We start from the raw sequence: 16,277 nt of genomic DNA, 5'->3' as shown, positions 1-16,277 counted from the left end.
TACCGTATAGTAGTAATTCAAAGAGGACACCGTCATACAAACATGGCTTTATAGGTAAACTATATCCTTTAACTAATTTCTACGGTTATTATGTATTCATAGAAGAGTACGTTGATGTGAAATAAAACTAGGGAGGTTATTTATTCAGTAAGTAGTACACTTTGACAGTTTGTAACAGTTATGTTTAGGCCCTTTTTAGTTTGATGTTCGTAGTTTTTTGGGCGCAATTTAGGAAGGTTATCACTAATAAGGTTAAATTATAAGAAAGGAAGATGTGGTGTGATTGCCAATGAGACAAGTGAACTCTCCACAAGAGACCAAAATGACCGGAAATTAACAACTATAGATCACCGTACGGCGGCCTTCAACAATGAGTAAAGCCTATACCGTAGAGTCAGCTATAAAAGGCCCCGAATATTTACTTACGTATTATACGCATATTGTACATCTGTAGAAAAGTCTTAAATTTAATAAAAGAGTGAAAAGATACCAAGAAGGCATAAACAAATCATTAGTACAATAAAACAAAAGACAAATTGCCATGGCCAAAAAATAAAGGTTAAAGGAAGGACAAACATCACATGGCAACTAAAGACAGATCATTACGAACGGAACCAACAATGTGAAGTCAGATTCTCCGGAATGGTGCATAATTATGTGCAGTTCCTTCTCCTCATCCGTTGTGTTGGTAAATCAAGTACAAACCTTGAATTAAGTCTCTTTCAGTAATAACACAATTGAAAAGATGATGATAAGATTGGGATTACGACGATTGGTATCTACCCGTAATTTATTTGACGCAGACGGAGAGAGGAAAAGACTAATTCCATTTAAGATGAAAACTAGCAGACTATATCTTAAGAATTGAAGAGACGAACCTTGTTTGAGAAGGCAAACATATTATCATAATATGCTACTATCCCTATCTAGTGTCTTTGAATTGATTTCAGAACTAAGCACATACTAGTCCATAATATGTTGTTTCTTAATTTTGGTTTACAACCCGAGTCATGCATCTTGATCAATAAGAAGTGACAACTCATCAACGGTATGAATGTCTGACAACTACATGTCAAAGACATGGTTTTAATATAAGTAAAAAAAATTGTAAATAACAAAACTTTAATATAAAAGAGTGTTAACAATTAAAATCTTTTGAACTCCCATAACTGTTGCATACATAATCATTACAATCACTGGCTTTTTCCCGTCGTTTTGACGACAGTTTCCGTTTTCCTTTTATGGAATGATTATTTTGATTATGTGTCGGAATCGGATCTGTCCGTGTCTCCTCTTCGACTGAATAATTTACTTCCGGTTCACTTTTTGATTCTTCATTTCTGTCTTCAAATACGAATTCTTTGTCGTCTGTATCAGACGCAGAGTCACTCGATAAGCGTCTAGATTTTTGCTTGTCTAAATGTTTTGAAGGCTTTTCGGATTCGTTTAACGATAGTAAACGATAAGTAACACGCTTTTTGATTCGTTGTCCTAAATCAGATAGATTTCTTTGCATTGCTTTTTCTGTATTACGAATTGTAGGAGTTGATGGTTCACTTGATATTTTGTCTTGTAAAATTGAACGAGGAGCCGTTAAAGAATTTTTCAAACAGGAAGTAATTTCTGTATGTGATGGTGGGTTTGATGACGACTGTCTTTGAGCAGATTGTAAGAGTATTTTCCTGTCTTCTTTGTACATATCGATGAGCAAATCCATTTTTGATTCTATATCTTCAACCTAAAATAACAGATAAAATATTGTGTTAAAACTTTGACAAAGTATTTACTTTGACCCCTTGACAAAAATATAAAAATTTTAAAAATTTTGAACCAACCGTTTTATCAGAAAAATTACACTGGTTATATAGCAATTTGACAAACACTAATTTTGATCATTGAGAAGCTTAATATCTCTTTAACAACACAACGTTATTAAAACGTTTAGCTGATTTTACAGAGTTATCTCCCTGTAGTGTTAGGTACCACCTTAGTTTTTTTTTCTTTTCTTTTTTTTTTTTTTTTTTTTTTATAGTTTTCAATTTTTGTTACTGTGGATTCTTAGTGTAGGTTAGATAACAATTTTCGTGGATTTCATAGGTATTAAAAAAAAATAAATCTAAATCTTTAAAAAAGGAACAAGTTTTCCGTAGGGTTTTATGCAGACTTTAGCTAAACCATGATATATTCGCGCAAATATTCATGAACATATCATTTTTTCCTCAATCAACAAAAATACTGACTCCACATAAATGTGTATCGATGGGTTGCTGTCTTGTTGACGTATACCAGGCAATTGTATATTTTTATTTAAGAATTGAATGCTTCTTTTTGTAAATTTATTGGGGTGTAAAAGCGTTGACCGAAGTACATTTTGTATGAAGCGCGGAAGCGCTTCATTCTAAAAATGTGCGCACGGTCAACGCTTTTACAACCTTATAAAGTTACAAAAAGAAGCATTCAATACTTATAATTACATTTTTTAGCTATGATCATGAAAACACGAATTTTATATATGTTTTTATTTAATTCACCTGTGCACTTTATTGTTGGACCACGTGTTATCATGAATGAAAAGTTGTATTGAGCATTGCAACTGCTTACGGAATAACACGTGATGTGCAGTTAGCCAATCATAATAAAGTATTATAATGAAACATACATCTAATTTAATTATTCGTATATGCAAATGTATACATGTATGTAACAATATTACAATTATTATTTTCTTTCACTACTACGGTGACCTATTATTGGAGAGTTGTCTCATTGGCGATCATACCACATCTTCTTTTTTATATATTTATCTAACGATGTACATGTATGACCATGCACAAAAAATAATTACACATTTAAAACACACATTGAATCATTCATGTCTCGTTGTCATTGGTTAACTAGGCATTCATGGTTCCTAAACTCATCATTAGAGGAATCAGTTTTATTTCTATTTATGTACTTGCTTTTTAATTAGGTTTTGATGAACTGTTAATTATGTTGCTACAATGTTGTATGTGCTTTAGTTGCATTATATAATGCTTGCACTTTTATAGTATTGGTTGGTTTTTTTTTTTTTTTGGGGGGGGGGGGGTTCCAGTACTTAATGCTTGATTTTATATATCTACAAACTTGTTCTCAATCAATTTTAACCATTTTTTTTCCAGTAGTAAATTCGGTGTTTTCCATTGCAGTAATTAACATTCAGATTTTTTTCGTCATGAATTAGTTAAAGCGTTATTTGTCCCTTGATACTTTTCTGTAAATAAAATCATTGAAAGTGAAAAACGTGATTGTCATTTGAAACCTGCTAAATGACATTCGGTGCGCTTCTGTAATGTACATGCGCAATAAAAGAAATACATTTATTTAATTTTCTTTTAGAATTTCGAAAAACATTAGTCCAAATGAAAAAAGACAACATTATGGCAAAAATAATATCATCGAAAGGAAAAAGCAACAAACCTAAAAAACGATGACATCACAAACACTATCAAGACCCTGCGGTAAACTTATAAATAAATTAGGCCAGTAGTTTTATCGTTTGAATTGTTTTACATTGTCATTTGGGGTCCTTTATAGATGACTATGCGGTATGGGCTTTGCTCATTGTTGAAGGCCCTACGATGACATATCGTTCTTAATTTTTGTGTCATTTGGTCTCTTGTGGAGAGTTGTTTCGTTAAGGAATGACTGTTATATTTTTTCTGTCTATGAAGAAATAACATAAAAAATGTGGTGCACACTGAATAACGCGCGTAGCGGGTTATTTAACAGTGTGCACATTTTTTATGTTATTTCGAATAGACAGAAAAAATATTACAGTCATTACTTATAATTTCATTCTAAATTCCATTTTCAACCGAAGAAAACCTTGAAAAAACGTTGATGACGTCACGGTCACATGACTAAATTATGTCTATGGTCTGATAACAAAATAACGTCAGCCAATCAGAAGACACGTTACATCCAAAATTAAATTATTTGGAAATCATACCACCGCTTTTTTTTTTATATATTAGGGGGTTCGAAAGGGTAAGTAGTTCCTGTCCAAACAGGTTACACTCGCATATTCTTCTACAATTTTCCGACAAACTTACAGATCGTTCTACTTTAACAACTCTGGAAGCAAGACTTTGATTGCAATCATAAACATCTTTTTTCTTGCTGCCTTGTTTACCAAGAATTACATCTAACCTGAAATTAAAAGGAAAATGTTCAAATGACATTTGTAATGCTATATAGAACAAAGCAGCAGTTTCTGTTTGTATTGTACAATTTAGGGCTAAAACGACGATTTTTAAATATGATTTGAGTAATGTTAATTCTTTTTTTTTTAGGTGTTATACATATTACTTTAATTTGTTTTGTGCAAGTCGAAATTAATAACACAAACATACAAGAAATTCCCCTCCTTCCCTCCATAAAAAAACAACAACTTTTAGGCATTGCATTTCGTTATTTCATCCTATAATATTACAGACCACCTCAAGATTAAAAGTTCTCATATGTTACCGTGCGTGTATTTGTTTAAGTAATCATTAATAGTGCAGTGATTTTCCTGCCTTTATTTTGGGTCCCAATGTAGGCTCCATTCCCAATTTCCCCACAAATGAACACTGAAAATTCCCAATTTTATCAAGTTTTATCATTCATATGATAATCCCTGATGATATTATATTAAAATGCACCAAAAAAAATTGATATCTTAAAATTTGTTCAATTGGAATTTTAATAAAAAAAAAAAAAACCCATTAAACTCTGATAAAAACAATGATTTATTTTGTTCCCAATTGCCTAGGGCCCATACCCCATTTGAAAAAAGATAGGAAAATCACTGTAGTGGTGTACAATATATTGACAAACTACCTGTATTTTGAGAAAAAGTTTAAATCATCTTTTGAATATTCAAGTCACTATCAAACATTTACGTCTGAAGGGCGAAAGAAAAAGAAAAAAAAATAAAGAAGAAAACTAGACAAACCTGCACTGTAAATTTTTAACACGACCAAGCATGTCCACGTGGCCAGCCGAATATTGTTCAATGACATCTTTGACGTCATAAGGTCGCAAAGCTTCCTTGAATTTTCGTCTAGCAACAAAATATTTGATTTTTCGCAATGCTCTAATGGCTTGTTTATCTACATCTGTTATTTGATGTAATTTTGGAGAGTGGTCGAGGTCATCTAAAAAAAAAACAATTGAAAGACGTCAATCTATTGCATGGAATCATGTTAAAAAAAACGTGTTTTAAAGTAATTGTCCTGTAAATAAGAGGTATTCCCATAACAGTGTGGGCACTCATACATGTAATACTTATGTTGGTAATGATACTAAGTCATTTACCTTTACATTGTTTGTCATCGGCTATCGATAACAATTATTTTATGCTCACTCAGTCTATCAGAGGTCTTCCAGTGGAGATTAAATAATCAATCGTCACATATTTCGATACATAAAATGAAGCATATCAAAACACGCAAGTAAATAACGTTTAAGTATTCAATATTAATCAAAACTCAAAAATTATTCCTGTACTAGTTTTTCGAATTATTTTATTAGGCATTGGGAATCTTCGGTGACACAACAGTTTACAGGTTTATAAAACAAAATACTGTGGATTCATTAATATTCTTTTAATACCAATTTTCGTGGATTTCGTTGGTACATGGGAACAACGAATTTAAATGTTTAACGAATTGCAAATTTTCTTAAGGAGCGTATGCAGTCTTTTTCAAAACCACGAAATTAAATATCCACGCATATGCAATTTTTCCTCAAACCACAAAAATTGGAACCCACGAAAATAAATGTCAGTACGTCGTGAGAATTGGATGTTACAGACGAACTTTGACCTAATCTAACTTAGTCAATGGGAGACCTGAGCGCGCCAAAAAATGGTCTCGTCCACACTGTTATGAAAACGATTCTATTTGAACACGATAGTCCTAGGAAACATACATGTCAGAAAAAAATTACTTTACAACTTGTGAAATATTAAAACGATAGCATTAGAAATGGCATCAAGATTAAATAACCTTCGTATGATAATGGTGGTGACGGGTTATCTTTCCTTAGCGGAAGTTGATCCACTCTGTGATCTGCTATTCCTGTAGCAAGACTCAAATGGCTCCTAAAAACAAAAACAAAAACTTTTTTCATTATTATTTGAATACGTCTAAATTATTGGAATAATTTAGTTAAGTTATCAAAAATGCACTGTTCTTCATTAATGCAACTGAATGCAATCGAACATATAAATCACTCTTTACTTCGCAGTAAAAAAAAACATGTAGTCCAACCAGACATGATAATGGTAAATTTTATTAACCTACAATTGGTAATTCAAGATATCCACAGGATCATTGAAAAAGAGGATAGCGCGAATTATTGAAAGGGATCAAATTTTTTTTCTCTTTGCTAAGTGTACATGCAAATGTGCTTTTTTTAAGAAACAGTTCTAATATTACAGCGCGCATTATCAATATTTAATTATATTATTACAGTTGACTAGAGTATTGAAGTATTTTATCGGTCCGTTGTGGAGTGGCAATACTACCCATCAGAAGTTGGTTTTGGTTAAGCTATGTTGGATATATAAAATATGTGTAGCCACGTCTGGTAAGAAGTCTAATGATTCACCCTACACATGTATTGGCCTAAAAACAGTTGATTTCCGCACTAAAAAAATATGACGTTACTTATACAGGCGATTTTGCAGTGTTCAGACCCACCTCCGGGTGCGGGAGTTTCTCGCTACATTGAAGACCCACTGGTGGCCTTCGGCTGTTATCTGCTTTTTGGTCGGGTTGTTGTCTCTAACATATTACCCATTTCCATTCTTAATTTTATTGTCATAAATGTGTCACACTATAGCTACCATAAAAAACTTGAATATCATATTCATAACAATTAACAAGGATCTGAAGGAAATGAAGCACCTCCTCTTATTTTAAGTCAACAAATAAAAGAAAAACATAGATCATTTCAATGTACTACTCTAGCAAATAAATGTAAGAGAACATAAACATACATGCAAAGCAGCAGAGCACGTTTATTGAATTAGAAATGCAATGATAAATATATATCTTATGTAATTTGCTTTGACACAGATTATTGTGTCTCCAGTCTCGAAAATATTATTTACAGGTCGAGGCCATAACTTTACAAATATATAAAGTCGTTAATTTAAGTCTGATATATATCTTAATATGTAATTTGCTGTGGAATAGATTTTTGTTGTCTCTAGCCTCTAAAAGCTTTACTTCAGGACGAAGCCATAAATATATAGATAAATAGTCGTTAGGCCAAATAAAAGTATATGAGTGGTTCCAGTTACCCTACCTACCCTACTTTATAGTCTTACTAATAGCCTTCCCTACAGATTTTGTTAGCATTTTTAATTTTAGTACTGTTTAAGTCAGAATATTGCTCCCATATACTCAATGTAAAAAAAAAAAGATTAAAAAAAAATCCCTACCTTCCTACCCTAAGATATTTTTTAGATGTAAATTGAACCACACATACTATTTTGTTTGGCCTTACTTTCACAAAATCTGGATGCGTTTACAGTAGCACATATCCGTTGTCTGGTTCCGCTTCCGCATAGCCGGAAACCGTAAAATAACATTTTTCTTGCAATTCCAGGGTCGTTGAATGTTTTTGAATGATCCAAATAAACATATAAAGCATGCGTTCATTATCACTGAACTAGTTATATATATTTGTATAGGGCCAGCTAAAGGACGCCTCCGATTGCGGGAATTTTTCACTGCATTGAAGACCTATTGATGACCTTCTGCTGTTGTCTGTTCTTTAGTCGGGTGGTTGTCTCTTTGACACATTCCCCATTTCCATTCACAATTTTATACATCTATTGCTTTTATTTTTTTATTTTTCATTTAAAAATTATAAATAATATCATTATTAATCCAAGTCAAACTGATCTTGATGTTTATTGACATCTAGTAGTTCGAAATTACTCTGATGTATGCTGGCTTTTTGGAGCTTGGGTCTTTCGAGCACAGTCTATATAGAAAACAAGAAGGGAATATTCGTCAATTCATCATCAAAATACATAGCAGAAATCTTGTATTACTAGCTTAATACAATAAACGACACACTAAACTGTGTTCCTGTCATATGATTTTACTTTTGCAGGTACCATTAAAGAGCATTAGCAGGCACATATACATTGCAGCGAAAACTCAGTAGAGCTAGCAAGCATTTAATGTTTGACAATAAAATTTAGTTTAAAAATTTAAAAACAAAAAGTTTTAGTTTTAGTCTTGCAAGCCAATAATTAAAAAAAAAAAAAAAAAAACAAGTGTACTTACCAAGTCCTGTTTACAAGGCTGCATACAAATACAGGTATAACTATGACTTAATCATTGTAACAGAAGGGATATGAGTAAGTAGTATACGCCACAAAGACAAGACAATGTGTATAATATATAGTAACTGATACCGTGCTATAACAAAAAACGTATATAGCTTTTATTACGCCTATATCAGATGTTTTAATGTAATTTATTAATGAAATTTAATAAATTTATTTATGCCACAATAGAGATAGTCTTATTGCCACAGTTTCACCTAAAAATCAAAATAGTATCAAATTTAAAGGTATACATGTATGAAAAAACACACATTTCCATCGCAAAAACAAATATAAAAATATTGGGCGGGGTACCTTTTTAACCCCTTAAGTTATTTCAAACATTTTTTAGTTTTCTTCTCTAGTAAATTCAAATTCCTTTACAACAATTATGTTAATTGCAGATCATTTTCTACACAGGCATGTGTTGCAAAACTGTATTGGTAAGTATTACTGTAACAGTTATATGGAGTTATTCCTTACACATAAGAAGCAAAGCTTATTCAATATCCTTTTTAGACAAAGTCGTTGATGCAAGATGCAAGATGGTCACAACCTTTGACTCTAGGCAAAACAATTGATGCAAGATCTGCACAACTATGAAGCATACGTATGCACTTTTGGTAATTTCCAGCCTTCCTGACAATATTATATTCCAGATGGTTTTATAAGACATATACACAGTGTTGAACATAAAACATTTAAACGTGTACCAGCAACATTTGCCAATCTGATTTTTATAAGCAGGCTGAGGATCTTACCCGGGTGCGGGATTTTATCGCTGCGTTGAAGACCCATTGGTGACCTTCGATTGTTGTCTGCTCTTTGGTCGTATTATTGTCTCTTTGATATATTTTTTCCCGTTTCCATTTTTCTATTTTATACTATAATATTTTTTTCACATTATAATTATACTTGTTATGCATGATACTTTTACATTTCAAAGAAATCGTCGCATTTGTTAGAAAAAAATTAAAATTTCCTATTTTTTCTCAACATTAGGGGATTAATCATGTTCAAGCAGTCACATACATTTATAATTACGATATGTACGGAATAGTCACCAGGCATTTAAGCAGTGAATATACAATATGCGTATATCTGACTTAAAATACAAAGCCTAAAGTTCTTTTTTCAAAAATGAATTTCATCTAGTAACCCTATAATATTGATACTGCTGTATATTTTACTTTCTCTTTTCTAAAAAAAGGTAGCTCGAATAATTACAGCGTCCCCTTCCGGTAAGAAATAAAGCTACGGTTTGATTTACCGATATTTTTTTTTTTTATTCCAGGTGAAAACAATAGTCACGAAGGGAGGCATTGTTTGCGTTAGTGCGACATAGACAGTCATTTGTGAAGGTGCAAATACATGTACATATTAAGCGGACAATCATGCACAGTCAAACTTGTTTTCTGATTTCAGTCACAAGTTTGGCGGTGCACTTATTTTGATCGAATATTTTAGCATGCAGAACACGATCAGTGATGGCCTGTTGACAGTACAAAGGTGTAGAGCCTCTCAAACAAGCATGCAATATTCAGCATGTTGGTCATACCTGATGCATTCTGATATCAAATTCCTAGAAAACAATTTGTGTATTCAATAACTTGACGTATCTTGCGTCTTTTAATATCGAGTATGCAAACTCGCAGATATTTTCGGTTAATCATACATACAATGCTCTTCAACTTCTTACTTTATTTGGCCTTTTTTACTTTTTTGGATTCGAGCGTCACTGATTAGTCTTTTGTAGACGAAACGCGCGTCTGGAGTATATAATAAATTTAGTCCTGGTATCTATGATGAGTTTATATACAAAGCAACCAAACTCTACGAAAATTTTATATGTATCGTTAATTTACCTGTTTGAATTGTTGTGCACTGGTCATTTTGTGGCCCTTGATATATTGCTGTTTGGTGTGAGCCAAGGCAACGTGTTGAAGACCGTAATTTGAACTTCTTATTTCTATTTACCAATTGTCAAATATTTGAAAACCGTACAAAGAAAGAAAGTGTAAGTTTTCTTGATAGACAGCTGTCTTTTTTTTACGCCAACACCATGACATCTGCATGGATTATGTTGTTCCTTTAAAATATATTTATTTATATTGCTCAGACGGCTTCGCAATACTTTTGTACTTAGAACAAGAACATTGTAAATGCAACATGGCTTTAGATTTTTTTTCACCAAACGCATTCTAAATGTTACGAAAGAAAGTATTTATTTGAAACCATTTTAAGGAACTGATGTGTGATATGTATGTTGAGGCTCCTCATGGGATTACTTGGTCGTTTTTATAGTGACTATTTGATTAACAGACAAAGGCTTTTATGATTATTCGATTATTTGATTATGTTGTTTAAAAAAATAACTAATGATTATGTTATTATATGGCAATACATTTTTGTGGTTATGCGATTACTTGGAAACCCACACGAGTGGCCTCTTTGGTACTGCAATTTGTTTCAATACAAACCATTGATGTATCTGTATACTTGATTATATAATAGCAATGACATTTGCACAAAGTATTTTTTCCCACTTTCAATTCTTTAATGTGTCATAATATTTCAACTTTATAGCAAAAGATCAAAGACCCGGATGCACATATTGTTTATTAAACAAACAATGTGCTCAATATTGATCATTTAAGTTTTTGAAATATAATACTTAAAAAATCTTCAAACAACTCTACAAAAGCAGGTGTAACATTTCAACATATGTACAAGTTCTTCTGAAGTTTCTTGAATCTTGGTTAAAACTGTAATGAACTAAGTACACAAACTCTTTTATAAATGTTATTAAGAAATGCCTAAAGTTACAAAGTATAGAAAAATGAGATAACAAATCCTAAACCAATTGCATTATAGCAGGAGCACACCAGTGGCGGATCCAGAAATTTTCGTAAAGGGGGGGCGGGGCTCTGACTGCCTCAGAGGGGGCCCGCTCCAGTCATGCTTCAGTGATTCCCTATATAATCAATCAATTTTTTTCCAGAAAAGAGGGAAACCGGGCCCCCTGGTCCCCCTCTTAAACTGCCTCTGCATTCGTGTAATGTGCATGTGAATTTTCAGAGACCTAAATTGAAAATTTTGGAGCAGTTAATTACACAAAGTAGGTATCCTGCACCACCGTCCGCTCGCCTGTCCATCCGCCCGATCGATATCACGATACTGAGCCCACTTTACCCTGCACCACTGTCCGCTCGCCTGTCCATCTGCCCGATCGATCGATATCACGATACTGAGCCCACTTTACCCTGCACCACTGTCTGCTCGCCTGTCCATCTGCCCGATCGATCGATATCACGATACTGAGCCCACTTTACCCTTCACCACTGTCCGCTCGCCTGTCCATCTGCCTGATCGATCGATATCACGGTACTGAGCCCATTTTACCCTGCACCACCGTCCGCTCGCCTGTCCATCCACCCGATTGATATCAAGGTACTAAGCCCACTTTACCCTGCACCACCGTCCGCTCGCCTGTCCATCCGCCCGATCGATATCACGGTACTGAGCCCACTTTACCCTGTACCAACGTCCGATCGCCTGTCAATCCGATCGATTGATATCACAGAACTGAACCCACTTTACCATACACCACCGTCCGCTCGCCTGTCCATCCGCCCGATCGATATCAATTTACTGAAGGCTGTCGAGCTGATAATCACATATGAAGTCTTTCAGCTTTCAGTAGTATGAGAAAAGTGAACGAACGGAAGGATGGACAAGGGTTGAAATGTTTCATAATGGATCATATTATTAAAACATGGCTACAGCTGCTAATCATGAGCAAATGGTAGATTCGGCGACTGAAATCGAAACAAACAAAGGAACACTAAGTTTTGCTTATAATAATAAACCGTGTATCTAACAGACGGACGAGCACGAATACTTACATGTAAGTGTACGTGCTACATGTATATCTTAACAATACCATTACAAAAGCCAATTTTAAAATTAGTCTTCAGAACATTTTGGGCAAATCACAAAAAGTTGGGGTGAAAACATACATGTTTTTCATAGAGAAAATCCAATTAGTCATTTTTAATGTGTAACATTCAAAATGTTGGTTAACCGTGAACTGTTCAGTCATCTATACACAATATTGTGTAATGCCGTTTACTCAGTCACCTTACCTATAATATAATGAAAAGTGCAAGGTTTTTTTTTGCAATATAATTACCTATGCAATGTATCTGGAACTTCCTCCTGATCTAAGAGATTTGTTCTTCTATTGTTTTCCTTTCTCGGCTGTATCAATGGGGAATGAGGGTTTCCGGAATGACTATGATTACTTCCACCGGTACTTCTATCTCGCCGTCTTGTAGAAAAGCGACTGACAAATGACGCATTATTTTTAAACTGTCTATCACTGAAAGAAAGAAATAGAATCATTTTCATAACAGTGTGGACAACGCAATACTTAGGTTGGTACTAATACCAAATCATTTATATTTAGCTTATTCGTCATCGGCTATCGATAACAGTGGTTTCATGCTCACTTAGACTGACAGAGGCCTTCCTATGGGGATTTTACATAGAACAAAAGAGTAAAGTACATGCAGGTGTACGAAAAGAAACAAGAATGTATCTATAGTACACGGATGAACCACTGGCACTATCATTTTCTATGTTCAGTTGACCATGAAATTGGGGTCAAAACTCTCATTTGGAATTGAAATAAGAACGATCATATCATAGGGAACATGTATATCAAATTGATTGGACTACAACTTCCTAAAAAATCTATCTTGACCAAAATCTTCAACCTGAAGCGGGACAGACGGACGAACGGTACGACTAACAGATGGACAAATGGACGGACAAACGGACGGACTGACCAGAAAACAAAATGCCCATAAATGGTATATACAAATAATTTAAAGTTTAAGTATTCAACATTTAAATCAACATACAAGGTTTTAAATAAATCCTTTGCTATTAATCCGCAGTATTTGATCTAGGCGTTTAGAACCTTTGGCTACCCCGTTACAGATGAACGTTCACCTAATGTGACTCAGTAAATTGATAACCTGAGCACCAAGAAATGGTCTTGTCCACGCTGTTATGATAATGATTCTAACAATACCAATATCGTATATTTGAAAATATCTAAACAATGTCATAAAATGATTAATTTCCTTACCAAACATATGTCTATAACGGAGATAGGATTCAAAAGAAATGCATCATTTCTTGTCATAATGCATTTCCTAAGGACGATATTTTGTCTGGAGTTTCTATCAAGTTTCACATTTATGATGTATTATCTTGGGCTGTCGATCAGTGAAGAACAGCATTCAATACTATTTACGTCTAAGAAACTACCGTCTTTATATGAGCCGACAAATATATATAAGGAAACGCGGTAATATTTTCAGAAACTGCATACAGAACATTACTTGACCGAGAGAAACATAGGAGACAAACGGAGATCATTATAGAGTAGGAAAAAGATATAAATAACTAAAAGACAAACAATGCGGTATGGGCTTTGGTCATTGTTGAAGGCCGTTATGTGATCTCATTGATGATGTTAATGTAAGTGTCATCTGATCGTTTGTGGAAAGTTGTCTAATTGGCAATCCTACCTGTACCACATTTTCTAATTTTCAAAAGAAAGTCAACCTTTAAGCTTCATTGTTTGTCAAATTCCTTACTGGGCATCATTAACGAGGACCTGTGTGCATGTGAGTAGTATGATGTGAGCAAACTATCCAATAAAAGATTTAAGATTTAACAAGAGCTGTCAAAATGACAGTAAACCGGATTCGTTAACATTTATTTGTGTTCTGGCATTTATCAATATTACAAGGACCAAAACTCCTAATAGGTAAAATTTATGATTATCAATATCAAACTTTGGTTGAATGGTTCACGAGTAAATGCACGGACACAACATTTTTTAACTTTCAAGAACCGTAACTCCTAAACGGTAAAAGTCAAAATCGTCATTATTGAACTTGACCTCCATTTTGTTGTCAGTAACAACATATTAAAATTTTAAAAGGTTTGGTTGACTGGTTCATGAGAAAATGCACGGACACGACATTTTTTAAACTTTCAAGAACCGTAACTCCTGAACGGTAAAAGTAAAAATCGTCATTATTGAACTTGACCTCCGTTATGTTGTCAGTAACAACATATTAAAATTTTAAAAGGTTTGGTTGAACGGTTCATGAGTAAATGCACGGACACAACATTTTTTAAACTTTCAAGAACCGTAACTCCTGAACGGTAAAAGTCAAAATCGTCATTATGGAACTTGACCTCCATTTTGTTGTCAGTAACAACATATTAAAATTTTAAAAGGTTTGGTTGAACGCTTCATGAGTAAATGCACGGACAACATTTGGTTGCCGCCCGCCCGACTGCCCGACCGCCCGGCCGCCCGCCGTACATCCCCAAATCAATAACCGACATTTTTGACACAAAAATCCGGTTAAAAATACAACAAGTATATAAATTTACACTAAACAAAACGTCAAGGTCGTTAGTTTATGTTTGTTTTCCTTGGCTGATTTGGTCCAGAGATAGGTAAGAACGCAACCGATTCTGACAGAATGTACCAGGTAGAACTATTATAGGGAAAAAAAGGAATCTTGGTATGATTGTGTTGATTCTACAGTGTCATTGCAGAAATTTAAAACTATCGTTGTAATATAGAGTAATGGTATAGCTATTATTTGGTGTTACGAGAGTGATATCTACCATACACTCCATAGAATACTAATAGGAAAGCAATAAAACGCTTCCAAAAATGAAAGTAACTACTCTGGAAAGGTAATAAATGCTTGCTTTACACATGGCACCCATAACTACACATTTAATAAAAAAATAACATTGTTGTATTCCATCTTTTCATAAGTTTTGTCTCGTTAAATTAGAAAAAAAACAGGATAGTATTTGAGGTGTTTGATTGACATTTCCTTTTTTTCTTCTTCTCCTTTTGATTTCTCATTTTCATTTCAATCGGCAAGCTACAATTTTACATCCTTTTGTGCACAATTCGAGATGTAAGAATGTAATGAATTGCTGGTAATTACATTGTTCGTAATCCAAAAGGAAAACTACGTCACGTCGTTAGTTTAATATTTCATTGCTGTTTTAGACGTTGATAGCCAATCACAAAATGTTGGTGTACTCTTGTGAAACTTTTAAACTGAATTCATTTGATTCTGAAAAGGCGAATTAAACAGCAAAATACTTACGCCGTTGGACTTGGACAGGGAATCATATGGGGTTTCCATGTGGCTATAGATATAGAATTTCTGTCGGCTGCATAGCAACGCCACAGACTCTGTATCAACATGGCTGCTGGAACTCTCCTACGAATGAGGTGCTTTTGTCGTTGCTGCTGTTGTACTTTAAGAGCAAACCCTGAACCAAGTATACCCTATTAAAAGTAAATAAATGGATACAAACAGTGGTACATAATAAAAACTCAAACAATGTCGTACTTTAAAACAAGCTAAATCTACATCTATAGCTGACTATGCTTTATAGGCTTTGCTCATTATTGAAGGCCGTACGGTGACCTACAGTTGTTGATTTCTGTGTCATTTTTGGTGTTGTTGAGAGTTGTCTCATTGGCAATCACATAGCATCTTCTTTTTTATATTTTTATTGAAGTTTTGGAAATTATTTTAGGGCTTTTTGAATGACTACTGCTCTAAATTAAGGAAGGAACGAATGCTTTCACACATGTCTATTATTTAAGCATACAAGGCTTTTGTTTTTGTCATGCAAAGGTCTCAGTACAGCTTACTTTACGTCAATGTTGAAGGCCATACGATGTTTACAAGGTGGAAAGTTATACAACATTGCCTTATTATTAAAATTGTATAAAACTACATTACAAAGGAGTTGTCCGTATCTCTTTGTTTACCTGCTCATT

The 16,277-nt window shown here is 33.9% G+C and overlaps 1 protein-coding gene across 4 annotated transcripts in view; it reads right to left on the bottom strand.

Annotated features, from left to right (window-relative positions):
• Positions 1–1,105: 1,105 nt before the first annotated feature.
• LOC143055519 (potassium voltage-gated channel subfamily KQT member 1-like) overlaps positions 1,106–16,277 on the bottom strand; it is a 128,485-nt gene continuing 113,313 nt past the window's right edge. The window contains exons 9-16 of one of the 4 annotated variants that reach the window (XM_076228678.1): positions 15,592–15,776; positions 12,564–12,752; positions 9,930–9,953; positions 8,331–8,348; positions 6,033–6,127; positions 4,979–5,180; positions 4,095–4,191; positions 1,106–1,738 (exon numbers count right to left, since the gene is read on the bottom strand). In XM_076228678.1, coding sequence (XP_076084793.1) covers positions 1,139–1,738; positions 4,095–4,191; positions 4,979–5,180; positions 6,033–6,127; positions 8,331–8,348; positions 9,930–9,953; positions 12,564–12,752; positions 15,592–15,776 — 1,410 coding nt within the window. In that variant the 3' untranslated portion in view covers positions 1,106–1,138. The remainder of the gene's footprint in view (positions 1,739–4,094; positions 4,192–4,978; positions 5,181–6,032; positions 6,128–8,330; positions 8,349–9,929; positions 9,954–12,563; positions 12,753–15,591; positions 15,777–16,277) is intronic. The other 3 variants (XM_076228679.1, XM_076228680.1, XM_076228681.1) reach the window with 3 other exon arrangements.

The sequence above is a fragment of the Mytilus galloprovincialis genome, chromosome 12 (assembly GCF_965363235.1).
Source record: "Mytilus galloprovincialis chromosome 12, xbMytGall1.hap1.1, whole genome shotgun sequence".
In the NCBI taxonomy this organism is placed as follows: domain Eukaryota; kingdom Metazoa; phylum Mollusca; class Bivalvia; order Mytilida; family Mytilidae; genus Mytilus; species Mytilus galloprovincialis.
The sequence above is the reverse complement of the archived record's forward strand: the minus strand, read 5'-3'. Positions and strand labels throughout refer to the sequence as shown.